At 45.3% G+C, this 18,411-nt stretch overlaps 2 protein-coding genes across 4 annotated transcripts; both read right to left on the bottom strand.

Moving 5' to 3' along the window:
* Window positions 1-1,177: 1,177 nt before the first annotated feature.
* LOC4331669 (la-related protein 1C) lies at window positions 1,178-6,888 on the bottom strand. Of its 3 annotated transcripts, none has more exons than NM_001417222.1 (6): window positions 6,275-6,888; window positions 5,658-6,174; window positions 5,423-5,576; window positions 5,245-5,335; window positions 3,784-3,855; window positions 1,178-2,045 (listed from the first exon to the last, which is right to left on the bottom strand). In NM_001417222.1, exons 1-6 carry the CDS (start codon window positions 6,560-6,562, stop codon window positions 1,722-1,724), a joined length of 1,446 nt encoding a protein of 481 aa, NP_001404151.1. In that variant the 5' UTR covers window positions 6,563-6,888; the 3' UTR covers window positions 1,178-1,721. The 3 variants fall into 3 exon arrangements, with proteins under 3 accessions (NP_001404151.1, XP_015632468.1, XP_015632471.1); XM_015776982.3 differs by having other exon boundaries at window positions 1,291-2,045; window positions 5,423-5,579; window positions 6,275-6,860; XM_015776985.3 differs by having other exon boundaries at window positions 1,291-2,045; window positions 5,423-5,534; window positions 6,275-6,860.
* A 1,077-nt stretch (window positions 6,889-7,965) lies between these two features.
* LOC4331668 (expansin-A20-like) lies at window positions 7,966-10,290 on the bottom strand. Its single transcript, NM_001417223.1, has 3 exons — window positions 10,099-10,290; window positions 9,154-9,442; window positions 7,966-9,047 (listed from the first exon to the last, which is right to left on the bottom strand). Exons 1-3 carry the CDS (start codon window positions 10,217-10,219, stop codon window positions 8,735-8,737), a joined length of 723 nt encoding a protein of 240 aa, NP_001404152.1. The 5' UTR covers window positions 10,220-10,290; the 3' UTR covers window positions 7,966-8,734.
* Between the last annotated feature and the right edge of the window lie 8,121 nt (window positions 10,291-18,411).

The raw sequence follows: 18,411 nt of genomic DNA, 5'->3' as shown, positions 1-18,411 counted from the left end.
TTTATAGAAAAAAATAGTAATATTTTTTACCCAAAACAAGATTTCGTATCCATTCCGTGATCTGGATCTTTAATTATTGGAAACTTCTCAAGTTCTTCTGCCATTTTTTTCTATAAATTTGATCAAACTTAAAGCAGTTTGACTTTAACCAAAGTCAAAACGTCTTATATCTTGTAACCTGAAACGGATGGAGTATCATATAAAAAGTACTTCAAAAATATGAATCTAGTGATATAACATGTATAATACTTAGTATATATATATATATATATATATATATATATATATATATATATATATATATATATATATATATAGTTAGTATGATTATTAGTAAAAACTACCGAGTTTGATTTTTCTTTAAAAAAAAAAAGAAGCGCCCTATAATTTGGGACAGAAGGAGTACCATGTAGCTTTAGTGTTAGATTGAAGCCATTGACGCTAGGATATTCTGCCACGTGGCCACCACCCCAACCACCATCATCGCTAAAATCTAAGAGGAGGCGTTAGCTTGGATCAAGACGGGATCCGCAAAACTCGCTGAGTTAACCCCGTTGGAAGAACCTACGTAGTTTCCCTTTTTGCGGACTCAGTTTTTTTTACGGCAGGGACATGTAAATAACTTATTTGGTTGTTTGGTTTTTCCTCCTGCTCTATCAATATATACGAGGCAAAACTTTAGCCTTCTTTTTTTTAAAAAATAAATTGCTACTGATAGAATGGTTAGAAGTGATCTATCTTCGGGCTTGTTCTCTTTCATGTTAATTTTAAATTTTGACATTTAAAATTTGGCAAGGTAACACATACTACCACTAGTTCACTAGATCAATACCAAGTCAACACAATCTTATCAAGTTGTGGCATTTTCAGTAGTTTCTACTGTTGAAACCTTACCAGAATGTCTCAAACCTAACACCACACATGTCCGTCTTACTTTCCTAAAATTTGATAATGACATAATTTGATATCACCAAAGTTTCGTAAGGGACATTATTACTAATAAAACGTATCATTCACAGATAATACCAATTGCAGACCATACAATGGCCTGCCCACAACTTTGTTATACTCTTGAGCACAACTATAGAGATGAATAAGATTTTTTCCCCCAAGTAAATAGGAAGGATCTCTGTGCCAGAAGCACATAACAGCAATTTTGCCGAAGAAGGCAGATGTTTCATAGCGGCAGATCGATGTCCACGTTCGACCAAATCAGCATAAAGTATACATAACATGAATACGATTTTCAAAAGAAATACAATGCATATGCACAATTTGGGCAGCAGAAGATGCACAACTGATAATAATGTCATCAGTTTTTTGAAATAAGTTTGTCTCGTCTTTAACAGCTTCCGACTGACAACATCCATAACAACTCAGTCTGCAAAAGAGCAACAATCAAACGAGTACTTAACAGGTAATGTCACGTACTCACGTCCCAGCAAGAGCACAACCACAAAATACATAAGTCCTGCACATAATACTACCTACTATGTTTTTTCCTCTTGTTTTTAAGTTTTTCGATTTTTTTGGTTTTTATATTTTTATATTTTTTTGGGTATTTCTATCTCTCTTTTTTGTATGTTTTATTTCCTTTTTTTGGTTGTTTTCTTCCAAATCAACTGGATTTTAGTCCTCACTCCTCACCCCAGTAGATGAGGTACGCGTGCCGTAACCAGAGAAAACTCGGCATGCCGTTGTAATCTTTCTTGTGTAAAACCTCAAAAGGTATCGCTCCGGAGTAAACTTCTTGCAGACTTCTGCCCAAAAAGTGGTCCACTCCCGTTGCTGTATAACCCTCCCAAGGGGGGTGCCTGATAACCTAGACTAACTGAAGTTGCTGACCTAGTAAGGAGAGCTTCACCGGGCATTCCTTGACTTGCATGGTAGCCTGCCCCCTCAAGTCCAACAGATTGAAACTGAGATGCCAGTGAATCAATGTTGGATGTCACAGGGGACAGCGAACCAGAAGAATTTCCAGCAGAATAACCTTGTTTTGGAAGCAACCAGATCTCCCATCTTTCACGCTTCCGCAATTTGTCACCCTGTAAAGTAAGTATGCAAGAAACACAGCGAGAACTCAGATGTATGGAGAAAATGTGAATTAGAATTAAAAAAAAAACATATTCATGTCATTCTCATTTCAAGCAAGAAGCCATGATAGGAAACCAAAAGTACATGATGTTTCTAACGTCTTGGGGAGTCAATTGGGGTGTCACAGGCTAAACGAAATTTTCCTTCAAGTCATATTGTTTCAGAAGATTGACAAAAGAAAAGGCTACTACTGTAGAAGTTTATTACAGTGATTTCTAATCAAGGAGGATAGATGAGTGATTTCTAGATGAGTTGGTGGTTACTATTTAGATATTTTTAACTTAAGTGAATATGCGGGTAAGTAGAATGATAAATAACAGTGTTGTCAAGCTATCACAATTCCAATCTATAGGAAAACCTTAAGATCATTATTGAATACACCTATTGACAACTTGTTTGCTATCACTAGATAAGATTCTCCTCGTAATATGTTCTAGCATTACGTTCAGAGACATTCAGTTTTTCCTAGTGGCTAATCAGTTAAGAGTGTACCTGTAAGTGATATACATTAAGTTTTAACCAAAGGAACTTGGCAAGTAAAACTTAGTAATGAAACAGCTCTCAATTCATTTTTGAAGTCCTGCGTTAAGAAGGAAGAAAAAATAGAGAAGGCCTGCTTCCTGGCATGTGAGATCATCTAGGGTGCTAAAAAATATACTATTTAAAAATCAATGGTGCATTCCTTTGCGCCATGGCAATGTTCGTCGTGCGCACATTTCAACATGTGGATCCAGATCCAATGTACACACAAGATTGGACTAAGATTCTACAAGGATGCAACTGGACTTAAGTTGGGCATGCACAACAGTCTGAGTACTCCAATATTCCTACTACTAACGTTACGCCAAAGGTGCGCATACAAGCTAAGACGCTATGCAGATATAGGCCGAGTTACCTAGGTAGACACGCAAACTAATATGTCATGCAGATATAGCATAAAGAGCTACCCAATTGGTTGTAATAAAAGGTGAACAAGCTTTTGAATGTAAAGTATTGGAACTAAATAATGCTGCTCTAAAGATCATCAGTAAAGTACAGCATCCCTTACAAACTGAAACTAAATAATGTCAGTTTGAAGATCAGAAACCAAAAATATTTCCCTAGAATGTTCCTTTTATACAGCATGCCACGCCATTTACAGCCCATTTGAATGTCATGTTTACCCTTTCTGAAATATCTAGTGAAGAGAAGATTTGTAATGGTAAGCTGCTCACTAAATCAAGTTTAAATACTTAAAAAAAACTGCTCACTAAGAACAAATCTTATAGTAGAGTTGGCTACTACCTCTAATTTTAGCCATGTCATCTATCCATTAATTAAGAGGCAACATGTACAACATATTACCTCTAATACACAAACATCATTTTTTTTTGTGTTGGTTCACTCCCACACTATCTCATTCTCTCTTTTTCTCTTGGAGATTGTGCGGAGGTTGTCCCTTGCATGAAGGGTGGCTCATCCTCTCTCTACACCTCATCACCTAATCCTATGTGGCACTTTTGGAGGCAACACCTAAATCCTTATAGTACATGCTCTAAACCAGCAGTACATTCCGCAGTCCGCACATAGCAGAACATGAATATTACTTGCATATTTATAAATTACAGCACTTGTATATGGCAGATAAGTCTGTTTGAAACTCAAAATATGAAATTACTTCAAAGGTAAATTATGAGAATTAAAGATCACCTGTACTTCAACCACGGTAGATTGCAGAACTGTTTCCAAGATAAACTGCACGTTATTAGTCAGCTTTTTTACCTACACGAAACAATATAAGTCAGAATCAGTCAGAGTTGTAAAAGAAGCAAAATATCTATTTTAATTCCTGGCCAATGAATATTGATATATATTTTTTGGCAGGACATGCATGATGTTATGGCATAGAATAAGTTTTCTCTCTCTTTTTTTAATCATCCATGTATAGTCATGTGAAATATGTGTCCATGATTCCATATTGTGGAATGTCCCATGTGCCGGTGCAAAGCAAAAACAACTCAGAGCATCTTCAAATTCACTTTATTTCCATTATTCTAACTATCTGCATCACAAAACATTCCTATTGTGTAATTGTCTTACAACAACATTAGCACTTTTAAGAACCTTTTCACTGTTTAGTCAGCCTCTACCTTTGTTGTCTCTTTTCTACAGTTCTTTTTGCATTCCAGTGGCTAGTTTCTCTCTTTGCCCTGCTTATGACCAGCCAACATATCTGACATTTGAGTGCAATTATAACTCCTGGTTGTTCTTTTAGAAAAACATTAACACTTGTAACAATTCATGGGAAATGATTCAGTCCTCAGACGTAGTCATTCTCTTGGAACTTAAATGCTTAATTACCAAGGTGCAGAAAGTTTGTTCATATAGAAAAATGAATTGTATTTTGGATGCTTCAGTCTTATTGTTGCAGAATACCCCCCCCCCCTCCCCAGCACACACAAAAAATAAGAAGTAACAGACCAAGACAAAAAAAAAAAGCATAAATACAGTATGCAAACCTATAAGACTTTTGTACATAGTGCATCGGAAGGCACAGAAACATTATAAAGAACATAATACAAGACCAAAGTTAGGAAATATGTAGTTGAAAGAGGAAGAAATAACCCCAAAAAAGAGTCTTGGCATGGTTAAAGCAACCTGAGGGGAATACAAACCTCATTCCCATGATGCAATGGTAAATGGTACTCACCAAACTAACTAACTGTGAAGGATATGATTCGGAAAATCCATAAAGAAATATGCCTATACAACAGTAATAGATTGAGGTCTCTTCCATCATATTTGTCGACACAATTAACAATGCATGAGCAATTGTATGTATTCAGCTTAAAAAATAGAGACAATTGCATGTTTGTTGTCATTTATGTAGTGAATTACACAGGATATAAGTTATCACTTATCAGAAGTTTTGAATAATATCTAAATGTGCATGCAGTTTCTCACACAATCAGGCAACCAGGCAAGAAGATATCTAATACTAATAAGAAAAAAAAAGTTTTCTATGTCCCTCACTCGATGGTGACAGTGAGCAGAACCTTACAAGGCAGTTGGTAAATTTGTCATTAATCTGCTGAACAATAGCAACGAAGTAAAGGTTCATTGACAATATTTTTAGTTAAAAAAAACATCATGTAGAACCTGCAAACTCACCTGATTAAATCCTGCAATCAGGGGTAATGGCACCCAACCCTGGTCATCCATATGCCGCCTCAAGAATATGTCTTTGCACAAATTGTCATCACTGCAAAAGTTGAACAAGTGGCTCAGTAAATTTACCTCGGCAATGATATGGAACAAATATTTCACGTAAATGTAGACAAAAAAGTACCTAAAGTAGTACTCTATCTGCTTCAGCAGCTCCGCTCGAAGAGGATCAAATTGAGGAATTAACATAGCTGGAGGGCTTGCTGGGTGAGGCACAAAAGGCAGTGCTTGAACACCTTCCAGGGGAGACGTAAAATAGTAGACATGAGGTGCTATCTCTGCTATTTGAAACGAAGCAAATTAAGGTGACATAACAATAGAACAACTCTATGATCTCATAAACCACATGCATGGCATACCAGGGAAGCCTATGGGAGCTCCATAAGGTGGTGTTTGTGGAGTAGCAGGGTTAACAAATGGTGGTGGTGGAGGAGGCGCCGCAGTCACAACAGCCAGAGGAGCCCTTATGTAAGATGGATGGTGGCCGCGCTGCTGGTGTCCAGGCCCATGGCCGTCCCTGCGGCCACCGCCACGGCGTTGCCCATCAAAACCACCATGGTGCTCCTGTCCACGGCGACCTCCACCTCCACCTCCACCATTGCCCCTCCTGTTCCCCCCACCACCATAGCCACTACCTCGGCTATGGGGATGGGAACCATATCGACCATTCTGGTGGTGATCACCGCCTCCATTGCTCCTGGCATTAGGGGTGTAGACTGGGGATGGCTCTGAGCCAGGGGCACGCTTGTCCAGCCCATCCCCCACAGGCATCACCAGGGCACGCCTAGCCGGCGGATTCCGCACCGGTGCTTCGTGATCAGGATTAGCATCCGGAGCGCCGGAATTCCCCAAGGAGATCGGTGGGATCACCGCCTCCTGAGATGATTCCCCAACGGGAAAACCCAATCAATCCCATCAAACGGCAATAAATTTCAATCCCCCTATTATTCTACAATCAACTGGATCAAACACTTACAGCGGGTGGCGGTAGAGGAGCCACCTTGGGCGATGCCTTGGGCGGCATCGGCGTCGGCGTCAGCGTCGTCGGCGGCGGAGACGCCAGCCCGGGCAGCGCCGGCCATGAGTCGGCGTCCATGATGGGGCTCCCAGGCGCCACCACGACCGGCACCGCCGCCCCGTTCCCCGGCCTCTTCCACGCTGCAGCGGCCGCCGCCTTCTTCCCGGCAGGGGGGCTACCGGTCGCAGCCGGCGTCGTCCCCCCACCACCGTTCGCCGCCGCGTGCTGGTCGGCGTTGGAAGCCATCACCCACAAACCGCTGTAAACAGGATACGGCACGAGCTGCTGCGGCGGCGGCGGGTGGGGGTAGGGATTCGGTAGGCGCTCCACTCAGCACGGCATGAGAGGCGATCGGCGGTGAGAGATACTTCCCTGGGGGGTTCCAAATATTGCCCGCGGCGAGGGTGGAGGAGGAGGAGCCCCGGCGACGATCGGATCGGGGACGGGATAAACCGTCGCGCGCGGCGGCGGCGGAGGCGGCGATGCCCTCGTCGCTCGCTGCAGCTCTTCTTCCCCCTTTCCGTTCCCTTCCACGGATGGACGCAGCGAAGGGCTTTCTCCGGTGGGGTCACAAAAGGGAGAGAGAGAGAGAGAGAGAGAGAGAGAGGAGACAAGTCCGCAGCGACCACCTGTTCACACCGCCCTCCACCGTCCGATCGACACGGACGGCCACGATTGCTATCCCGGTGTGGGGCCCACCCCCCCGCGCCGCTCTAAAGCCGCTCGCGCTGGCGTCCCGCGGAGGGGAAGCTGGCACGTGGGCCCGACCTGGCCGTGGCACCGGTAGGTATTCGTGTGGGATCCACGCGGCCCCGCGGGGTGCGGCCCGTCCGATGCCGGATCGACGGCGGGGGATGCCGCGGAGGATCCACGTCATGGGAAAGTGAAATAATTGCGACGTCTGGGATGAGAAAATCCAGCGGTGGTCGAGGAGGGAGGGGCAACCGCCCATCTTTGTTTTGTCTCTCCGGCCTACGACTACTGGCCTACTGGATTCCGACGACCTCATCCCTTCGCCGCCCAACCTCATCGCTCACTGCCCCAGCTCCTTGTTTTTGAAAACAATAGTGAATCAGCATATATTCTTTGTTCTGCCTTTTCAACCAAGAATTTTCAGATATGCTTCTAGCGTGTTACTATTGGTGCAATATTTCGTGTTGAAGATTGAATACGCTCCTTATCACTGTACTATCAAATGCATCTCTACAGTATTTTGCCTATATTAAGGGGCGTTTTGGTTTGATACCAAAATATTGCCATACCAATTTTTTGGTGGTTTAAATAGCAAATGTGATGATTTGGTTTGAAGCCAAATGTTTGGTAATGCCAATACTCAATTTGGCATAATTTTAGAATATTCTTCACCACAATTTAAAATTTGGCTCTCAATTGGTATAAATTCAAATGCACTCATTTACAATTCTACCCTACTAAAATATTGTAGTGCCAAAACTTGCCTAGAGTTTGGCACTACCAACATATATTGATAGGGTATTAAACCAAATAAGCCCCAAATTTTAACGGATCTTTTGGAACCCAGAAAAGGAAAAGGTGATCTCTCGAACGCATGCAGGGATGACTGATGAGAAGACATAAACATGAAGATACAGGAACGTGATTCGAATGCAAGCGCAAAAAAGTCAAAAAAAAAAAAAACGCAAGCGCAAAACACACGCTGTTACGTGAGAATCCGGGGCCTTTATCTTCTCCTGTCTTGTTGTGTTGTTGGATAAGGTTCCACACTCCTAGCTAGTAGTCTCCTGGTACTCCTTTGGATTGATCGCCGAGCTAGCCACGTCCCACGATCGTCGATGGATTTTGCAAGCGTCCGTCCACAAGTAAAAGCTCTTGTTGCGATCCCCAGAGCTGTCTCTGCTGTCATGCATCACCAGACAGCGGCTGACGCTGTCTGTCCTGCGTAGCTCGTCTCGTTTGGTAATCACCTCCACACGAAAGGCTTCGTTCAGAATCAGCTCAACCGCTGTCTTCCTGTCAGTTTTCTTGTGTACGAGTCTCGAATTATTTGATGGCTTTGGTGTTGATATTATTGCGTACTTGTACATGTATTTTTCTCGTGAGCCTCTCTAGTCGTAGCCTTTAATTGCCACTCTGCTTCCATCGAGGAATATGACTCGTCGGCTGTCATCAGCATGTGGTACACGTTTTATGATGTAATCGAAGTCTGATGGAATGTGATCTTCAGTGGTACTACTACAGTTTCACATCGATTAAAGATAGCAGTGGATTCAACTTGATTTACATCCACCGACTAGCAATTAAAACGATCAAATGAATGGTACTCCCAAATAATGCTCGATCTTACAATGAAACAGATTACCAATGCTGGATCGATCAGATAGACATTCAGATTTCAGACGAGGATCTGATATTCCTGATGTCTGAACATATATAGCTCAATCAGTAGTCGAATTGGTGGTAGGTGCTGAAGGTTTGGCCGAACGACCACCCCGCCGGCACGGCGTCGTCGAAGACGATGGTCTGGCCGCCGGTGGAGGTGACATTGAAGCTGAGCGCCTGTCCGGCCAGTCCAGCGAGACACTGCCAATTGGCGCCCCAATTCCTCGTCATCTGGATCCACCCCGTGCATGACCCCTTCACCGACATGCTCACGATCGACCCGCTCCCGGCCATGTTGGTCACCAGCACCAGCTCGAAGTAGTTGAACCCGTTGATGATGAACCTCACTCCCCCATACCTCCAGCACTTCACCCTGCAAATTTTTCAATACAAACAGCACTACACACTTGATTCGTTTCAGAGTTCAGACATATATATAGAAATGCAGAGAAGATGTCAGGTTGGTTAATGCTTATTACTGTTGGTAGAGGATGGGGACGATGCCAGCGCTGTAGATGCCAATGTTCTCCCAGGCAGGCTGGGACATGTCGAAGTAAGGGCGGGTCGCGTTGCACCAGCCGCCGTAGTTGGTGCCCGTCACGGTGATCGCCTTGCCGAGCTTGCACCAGTCGGGCGCCTTGCCGTAGTCGCAGATGATGAGGTAGCACTGCCCGCACGACGCGCCGTCGTTGAACAGCGGCGTGCTCAGCGCTGCGTTGTTGATGCCGTAGCGCTGGTCGTACAGGTTGCCGTACCCGCACGCGCCACCTGCAAGTACAGATGCACCCAAATATTCTGTCACAAGTTCAGGTTGCATATGACGTACTTCCTTCGTTTCAAAATAAATCAATCTATTATTATTATAAAATGTTACATATCTTAATACTACAAATTTGAATAATATCTTACGTCGTGTTTAGTTTCAAATTTTCTCTTCAAACTTCCAACTTTTCCATCACATCAAAACTTTCCTACACACGTAAACTTCCAACTTTTCCATCACATCATTCCAATTTTAACCAAACTTTCAATTTTGGCGTGAACTAAACACACCCTTAGTACTAGGAGCTTAGATGTTACATCCCACATTAGGGCTGAGTTCTTATCTCTACTTTCCTAACTCACCTCTCTCGTTTTCCGCTCGCACGTTTTTCAAGCTACTAAACGGTATAGATTTTGCAAAAATTTTGTATACGAAAGTTACTTTCAAAAGTCATATTAATCTATTTTTAAATTTATTTTAGCTAATACTTAATTAATGATGTGCTAAACGCTACTTTATTTTGCGTGCTGGGGAGTAAGGTTCGCCTTAGTTTGATTTATTTTAGAATAGAGAAAGTACACGTATGCATGCATGCAACATTGTCATTTGTCAATCATAATTGACAATGCTATTCCAGAGGGTGGAGCAGACGACGACGTACCCATGGTGCCGGAGCCGTCGGCGCCGCCGTAGAACGTGGCGGTGCCCGGGAGCCAGTCCGACCTCGCCGGTGCAATGCAGAGTGCAACAACGGCGAGCAGCTGCAGGAGAATGTTCCCCATGATCTCCTCTGTTTGCTACAGCTAGCTTGATTCCTTGCAGCTAAATACTGTTGTGATTACTGGATTTGGGGGTGAAGGATGTCTGCGGCAATGGTGGTGCTTAACTGCTTATATAGTGATCTAGGAGGCCTGCAAAGAGGAATGGATATGGATTGCATAACAATGAATGATTGTCGCATATGCATTATTGAATCTTGCACATGGCTCTGCAACGTCCAGAGATTGACTTACGCGTGATGATCACTGTTTGCTGCATCAGAAACTATAAGTCGTATGTTAGCATTCTTCAAGTCGAGTAGTTAAAACCGAACAGAAGTCGATCGTTGTGAAAGGGAAGAACAGAAATGCTCCGAAGATCACGCATGCACGGGAATGTTTCTGCTATAGCTGAACTGGAGTACCATTCTTCCAGTCGACTAGGGCATTTTGTTTTACTCTGTTTGGCTAACGAAATTATATCCTCCGCTTCTCTCTCAAAAAATAAAATTATTGCTACTAGCATATCCTCTGCTAGTTGACGTACCAAGCTGTAACATGTCAATTTTATATATCGATCAGAAATAATCCACACCGAAAATATGCCTATGCTCATTTATTGGCCACCTAATTTCGTTCCATGAAATTCTTAATTTGTAAGGGATATTTCAAATTTCTTAATTGGACAAGCGAGTAGTAGGAGTATTTCACTTCTTAATTAATTGTCCTTTCAGTACTGTCTAAGTGTCTAACTAAAGGCTCAACTCCCTTAAACCCTTTGCAGCCACAACTTCTTCTCTTTTTCTATTCCAACCACTGGCGACGCATTGAAGAAATAGTCAAATAATTTGCATTATCTTGTTCAGTACTTTAGGTCAACCACCAGAACCGTATGATCAACTAGTAGAATACTGCATATCTTTATGAATTTCTTGTTCTGATGTGTTACAGCGTAATTAGGATTCCCTCCGTTACAAAATATAAGCATTTATATAGATTATTTACAAACACTAAGGTTAAGGGAAAATATTCCCTTTCTGTCACCATAATGGTTAAATTTTGAATCGCTTATATTCCTCTCCCAAACACTTGACTTGTTGAAAACCTATGAATTTCCTTATAATAGAATCAGTGTCATAGTGTCATAGAAATGCTTATATTGTAGTACTAATTTTGAATATTGGAGATCGCTTATATTTTGTAACAGAGGGAGTAACTAATTCTGCACATATACAAAATACCGGTTTGTCGATCGACACCAGTAATAAGGGAAACAATTCTAAACTCTCAAGGGAATGTCCCCTTGTTCTTCACACGCCATCTACGAATTTTTTTTAAAAAAATTTGTCAAGATAGATTAATATATCACTTCACAAATATGTAAGTTAGAATTCAACTTCTACAAGTTAAAAGACAAACTTGACTATAAATATACGTTAACTACTATAGTTAAATTTGTTATTTTTTAAACTTATAGAGATTAATTTTTGTGAAGTGATATAACACATATTATATATCTTATCAAATTATTTCATAATTATTTGGATAACATACAATAAACATCTTCAAGAGTTTAAAAAACCATTCCATTAGCAATAGTGTCATATCTTGCTTCTTTGAAAACATGCTAACCGTTTTGTTCATTCGGGGGCACTCGATCCACATATGCGTACACCATTGCATTATTATAGTCATAATTAATTAAGTAGTATAGAATATTATTAATCACTTTTTGACCGATCAATAATTAATATAGAGTATAATTAATTAATTAATATACACAAATATGTAATTCGTTTAATTAGTACCAAGTTTCAACTGAAGAAGCTACTCTAACGATAATCATGCAACAGCAAACCGATTATAGTGCAGGTTTTTTCAGACAGATGTGCAGAACAGCAATTCAGCCTTTATATATTTAAGTTCCTTTTCGTATGGAAGTTGAGCACAATATTCCTGGAACAGAATGATTAACCTCAAGCATTATATCGTTTGACATGTTTTTGGTTTGTTTTAATTTTTGCAAGTTTCTTTAGACAGAATAGCTTGGTTAGGCCGATCGAATTATAAAAGAGTACCTGATACATCTAAGAAAAGATTTATGAAAATTGTAGCTGTTAGATTTACCAGTTTAACCATATAAAGGTTTCGTACAGAAACTTGAAATTGACTGAGTGAAATGATAAGGAGTGGAGATCGGAGACCAGCCGGTAGCATCTCATGGAGCCGCATCCGCGAAAACACTGCAACGAGGCACTGGAAAACACATACAGATCACACACGTTAGCAAATTGTCAAAGAAATGTTCGCAAAAGAAAAAAAAACTGTCAGAAAGACCGAAGAGATTTCTTGAAAATGAAATGGCTTAACTTGTTTGAGTGTCGCACGGATTTGGGCCGAACCATCGAAGGCCTACCAGCATGCCTGGGCCCGAGAGTTAAGCCGAACGTGTCGTTAATCATGGACTCATAGTCCATAAATCACATATAGTCAATTGCCCAATAAAAGGACATGTACGTAGGCAATTGGATCCTCTGGTCCATATGAACATCCTCCCTCACATGTTAACATGCAAAAAGGGACAAACATTGTATCGTTTAGCAGTTTAGCAAACGTATCGTTAATCAATCTATCCATTAAGCAGAAAAGAATAAGGTAGCATACCCGGTTTGAATTTCTAGCCACTCTAAGACAACATGACAAAACTCCGTGAAGTGAGTGGTTAAGGTGCGCTTTTCTTAAAGTTATCTCTCATCCATATTGCTCTAGTAACATAGAGAGCACCGCACTTTAAAAAAAGTGATCTCATATTCATAGAATTAGTAAGCTGATACTAAAGTTCACGTGCATCCTTTCATGTGATGGGCCTTGATTTTTTTTCTTTTAGAAACTATTGTCTAACTACATGGATTTAGCACATATAATTCCAACACTTAGCCCCCTTTAAATCATAGGAATGAAAAAAACGAAGGAATAGGAAAAACATAGGATTCTCACAGGAATACAAGTGTAAAAGAGAGAATTACAAAACACAGGAAAAACGTAGAAATGGTCGTTTGATTGAGCCATAGGAAAAACACAGGAATTTGAGGAGAGATAAAAACTCAAAGGATTTTTAACATGAGGTTCTACCTCATGCTAAATTTCCTCCAAAACTTACATGGGAAAATGCATTCCATAGGAATTTCATAGAATTCCATAGTATTCATTCCTTTGATTCAAAGGGCTATATAGGAAAAATTGGAATGAAATCCTTTAAAATTCCTATGAATTTCCTTTGAATCAAAGGGGGCCTTAAAGGCTAATGTCTAGATGAAAGAGAGTACATTAATGTCAACTTATTAGGTCTAGTTTTTTCAAATCTAAACTACAACTTTCTCGTTTTCCATTAGCATACATTTTAAACTGTTAAATGATGTGTTTTTTTTTTCTAAATGTTTTATATAAATGTTTCTTTTTCAAAAAAACAATTAAGTTAATTTTTAAAGTTTATAATGATTAATACTTAATTATCTATGTGCTAATAGCTTATCTTGTTTTGCATGCCGCTCACAAGCTAAACCAAGTTTGCACGACGCATAATATGTCCATACGGTTTCCACGAAGACGAAAGAGATATATTTACATCGGGCCACCATATTAAATTTGTGTAGGAGCCCGTGATGAAGGCCTCGTTTGGTAGGGCTCCAAACTCCAACTCCAGTGAGAGCTAGCTCCTGTTAGAGTTGAAGACTCGTTGAAAAGTTGAAAAGTTTTTTGCTACCTTTCAGCTCTAGATCTGGAAAAAAAATGAAAAAAAATGAAAAAAAGAGACCTAGCCGGCGGCCCCAGGCACGCCGCCGGCTGCCGGCCGTCGCCGCCACAGCACAAGGCGCCGGAGCGGTCGCAGCTTGTCATCCCAGTGTAGCGCCCGTTCCGTCGTGGCGCCTAGCGGGAAAATTATCTCTTAAAAACCCTAATTGCGAAATTTGTTTCTTTGCTTGTTGTCTAGTGTCCGTGCCATCTCAAGATCTCAATCCCCGATCTATCGTCGAGTTCAATTCCGAATCCAAATCCCTCCAAATCAATTTCCTCCGCAAAAGTCTAGTTTGCCTCCCCCGGGTTCGATGGGCCGAATCCAGCTCGGCCCATCTCTCCCCCGGCCCCCCTCTCTCTCTCTCTCTCTCTCTCCCCCCGGCGCGCTCTTTCCCCCCCCCCGCTCAGCCTCGCCCGCACGCTGCTCGCGCGTGCGCGGGAGTCGCCCGCGCCGGGCGCCCCCTCCCCTCGCGCGAGCTCCCTGCTCGCAAAGCCGCTTCCCGCGCGCCGTGTTCGCGTGCGCGCGCCCGCGCGGACGCCGCCCGTTGCAAGCCGCGCGCGCGAGCCGAGTGGTCGACCGCCCGGTCGCCGCCACCGTCAGCCTCTGCGCGCGCCTGTCGCCGGTGTCGCCGCTCCGCTCCAAGCCGTCCCCCCCGTCATCACCGTCGTCATCGCCCGGCCCCCGCCACTCCGCGCGCAAGCCGCCAAGGGACGGAGCCGCGCCCCTCCTCCCTCTGCCGCGATGCTCCCGCTCCCCCCCTTTTTCCCGAATCGGCAAAGGGGCAAGCCCCTTTCTCCCCCTCTTTTTTCCCCTTTTCTTTCTCCTCGCCGGCGTCATCCTCCTGCCGCCGCTTTGGCTGCAAGCGCCGAGCGCCAGCTCGCGCCTTGACCGTTCAATGCCGGTTCCCCTCTCCCAAACCGACATTGCCGTCCATTTAAGCCCAAGCCCTCCCCCTCCAAACTCCCTCATTTTTCGCCTCCGCGCCATTGCCGCCCTCTGTTTCGCCGTCGCCGATCGTCGTTGCGCGTGTCGGAGGAGCCGGCACGAGCAAGGACGCGGAAGAGGACTCCGGCCGCACCCTCTCCTTCCTCTTCCCCGGCCCGAGGCCGGAGAGATTACTCCCGCGCCGTCGGCCTCTCATCACAGCGCCCCTCCTCTTCTCGGTGATGTCTCTCTCCGTTCTTCCTCCTCGCTCCATCTCCTTCCCCTAGCTTTCGGTAGTAGCTTGAGTAGCCTTCCCGTAGTTAGCCGGCGCCGCCCCGACCGTTGCCGTCGCTCGCCGTGTGCTCGCCGCCGTCGCCGCCCGAGCTCCGTAGCACCCGCTCGTCGCCGGCCTCGCTCGGCGTAGTTCCGCCCAATCCGACGCTAGCGTCGAGTTCCCGAAGCCGCATAGATGCTCTCACCGCCGGGAATCGACCTCTCGTGGCCTCGTCGCCGTTTCCCTCTTCTCCCGCCGCCGGTTGCCGACGCCGCAATCCGCCGCCGTCGAGCAACCCCCGGCAAATCCGAGCCGTTGGTTCGTCTCCCCTCGTCTCGTGTAACCGCCCGGTGTGCTCGCTTTTGCCCGTATCACCGTGGTTCGCTCCGCCGCTCGCCGCCGCCGCCCGCCGTCCATTCGCGGCCGGATCGTCGTCTACCTCCCGCCGGTCCGCGTGGCGGCCACGTAGGCGCCACGTCGGCGCCAGCTCAGCCCAGACCGGGTCGGGCCGACCCCGGTCGGTCCCTCCGCGTGCGCGCATTCCACCGCAAGCCGTGAGGCTGCGCGTGGGCCCGCCGCACCTGCGTCCGCCGCGGACCGCGCGCGTGCACCGCGTTCCTCCCCGCCCGCGCGCGTGCGCCGCGTGCTCCCTCCGCACGGTGAGCCGAGCCGCTGACAAGCGGGTCCCACCCGGGGCCACGCGTGGTGAGCCCGGTCCACCGGACTCTCTCTCCTCCCTCCCGCGCGCGCGCGCTTGGGCCGTCTTGGGCCGGCCGGCCCGTTAAGCTCGGCCGAGCCGCCCCAAATCTCTTGGGCCGCACCCTAGCCGCCCGAGAAAAGTCTATATTCCCCCCTCTCCCTTCTTTTCTTTTTCTTTTCCAAAAAGGATTTAATTAAATCCTTTTTCCTTTAGACCAAAAATCCAATAATCTTAGAAATTCAATATCTTCCCAACCGTAAATCCGTTTGACTCCGTTCAACTTCCAAAATTCCTCAAATCTCGAGATCTATCTAATGGCACGCTTAGAGGTCATTAATAGGGCTTTATTTTTTCGCCGTTTGTTGAGTTGTTCCGTTTCGCGTGTAGTTTCAGAGCCCGAAGACCCGCAGTGCGAGGATTTCGAGGATCAAGCTCCAGATCTCGAGCAAGGCAAGCCACCTTTGAACATCTTGAGCCTATAATTGAAATTTAATTATATTGCTTGAAAAATATTATGTATTGATAGGACCGCACTTAATCTTTTGTCCCATCTGCAAGGCAGATTGGTGGACCTACCTGACTTGTTGCATTTGATCCTTCGATTGTTAATTGCCATACCATGTCCCCTTGTAACCACCCAGTTGCGCCTCGATATTCGTGCACTCTGTGCGAGTATCGACGGTCGCCTTCAAACTTAAAATCTGAGTAACAATTTGGGTAAAACGGGAGTTTTACAAAAGACTTGGAAAACCCGACACCTGGGTCGGTGCTTGTGAACTAAATGAATTTCCAAAACCGCGGACCGGGGAACGTACCAGGTGTACGGTTTCCCGCTCTTGCACTTAAGGACCGTTTCCTTGGAATTTCATCCAAACATAAGACAAGTACGACCACATGGGTGGAATGGGACACCCTTGGCTGAGTAACTAGCTTATCAGGGGAGCCTTGATGCCGAGAGACATGTGGATTCGCCGGGGTGGTGTCGGGGAGGACCCCTGGGCTTCCTGGCACAGTATGGTCTGGGACCTAACCTGTTGTTGGTCTGGGACCCCTCTCGTCGGCATATGGTAAACCTGTATCGGCTTTCGAAATGCCTTGTCATGAAAGCTTGGAGGTCTCCCGACGTGGCTGATCCCCACGGGCTGGGTGATCCGGGTTAGTAATGTCGTGTGGGTAAAGTGTACCCCCTCTGCAGAGGTTAACAAACTATTCGAACAGCCATGCCCACGGTCATGGGCGGATGTGAGGTGATTCCTAGCGTAGTTTTGTTTGACTACCGCTTGTGAAATTGCTGTTGAGAAAATGGGTTCGATGTTTGAAAAATCAGCAGCTGACGGGATCAGCTAGGCCCGGGTGGCCGTTTGAAATGTTGTTGGCCCGGGTGGCCGTTTGAAAAGTTGTTGGCCCGGGTGGCCGTTTGAAAAGCTGTTGGCCGGGAGCCAACCTTGTTTCAAGATCTAAAGATTGATACATTGCACATACTCCGACCGGACGAGACGCACTGTCTCATCCGTGTCGTTTGAGAAGCACTCACTTAGTCGTTTTTAGAAAAAAGGAGTTCAAATAAAATCAATTGCAAAAACAACAGCCTCTCCTTGAAGCCTGCATTAAACACTTATTTCCCCTGGCTTGCTGAGTACCCCCGTACTCACCCTTGCTCTATATAAATAATTCCCCCCCAGTTGCTGAAGAAGATGAAGCGGATCCTGCTGATGAGGAGTTCTTCCAGGAGCAAGCCGGCTACGATGAGTTTTAGGGTTTCGGCCTAGTTCCCAAGTCGCGCCTGTGTTGATTGGTCCAAGTCCTGGCTTCCGTTTCCCTTTTGTAATGCAGTTGTGAGCTCGGGATCTGTCCGCAGCCCAACATGACTGTACTCCTACTCTATAATAAAGAGACCTCTGTTGCTGTGATATTCTGTCTCCCTGTGATACCAACACTGTTTCCTGGGACTGGTATCGATTAACAGGTTAATTTGGAGCGTCACGGGCTAGTTCCGGTCGGGACTAGTTCGGGGCGTGACACCCAGGCACAAACAACCGGCCACCCTTGCGCCCAGAGCCCATGCCTGGGTTGAAGAAGACCGCCGCTCTGTCATCCTCCTCCGCATCCGCCGCCGGCCCGCCGGCCGTGCGCCGTCCCCAGGCGCGCCGGCCGCCGCCGGCCGCATGTCGTCTTCCGCGCGCCTTCGGCCTGTCGCCGCTACCCACCGACGCCACCGCTCCCCGCATGCAGCTCGGTTTGGATCGGGAGGAAGATGGGGGAGGAGAGGAGGACTGAAAGAGCAGTTGAGTGGCATTTTTGTATAAATAGACTAAAAAATTAAAGGGTAGTGGGTCTTTTGGGGTAGAGTGGAGCTGTGGAGCAGCAAAAATCCAGCTCCATCCCCGTTAGGGGTGGGCATTCGGTCTAACCGAAAATTTCGGTCTTGGTCTTCGGTCTTTCGTTCTTTTCGGTCTTTGAAAAATGAAAACCGAATTTCAGCGCAAAAAGTCAGGACCGATAAATTCGGTCTCGGTCTCGCT

This window comes from Oryza sativa, chromosome 3 (genome assembly GCF_034140825.1).
Source record: "Oryza sativa Japonica Group chromosome 3, ASM3414082v1".
Classification (NCBI taxonomy): Eukaryota; Viridiplantae; Streptophyta; class Magnoliopsida; order Poales; family Poaceae; genus Oryza; species Oryza sativa.
This window is presented reverse-complemented; position numbering and strand designations above follow the sequence as displayed.

Excerpts from the sequence above, each read along its gene's own strand:
- LOC4331669 (XM_015776982.3), bottom strand. The coding sequence starts at position 6,562 with ATGGCTTCCAACGCCGACCAGCACGCGGCGGCGAACGGTGGTGGGGGG. Across the intron at positions 6,175-6,274 it reads CTCCTCTACCGCCACCCGCT|GAGGCGGTGATCCCACCGAT; the intron begins GTAAGTGTTTGA and ends GAATCATCTCAG. Across the intron at positions 2,046-3,783 it reads CTACCGTGGTTGAAGTACAG|GGTGACAAATTGCGGAAGCG; the intron begins GTGATCTTTAAT and ends CTTACTTTACAG.
- LOC4331668 (NM_001417223.1), bottom strand. The coding sequence starts at position 10,219 with ATGGGGAACATTCTCCTGCAGCTGCTCGCCGTTGTTGCACTCTGCATT. Across the intron at positions 9,443-10,098 it reads CGACGGCTCCGGCACCATGG|GTGGCGCGTGCGGGTACGGC; the intron begins GTACGTCGTCGT and ends CTGTACTTGCAG. Across the intron at positions 9,048-9,153 it reads GTCCCCATCCTCTACCAACA|GGTGAAGTGCTGGAGGTATG; the intron begins GTAATAAGCATT and ends AAAAATTTGCAG.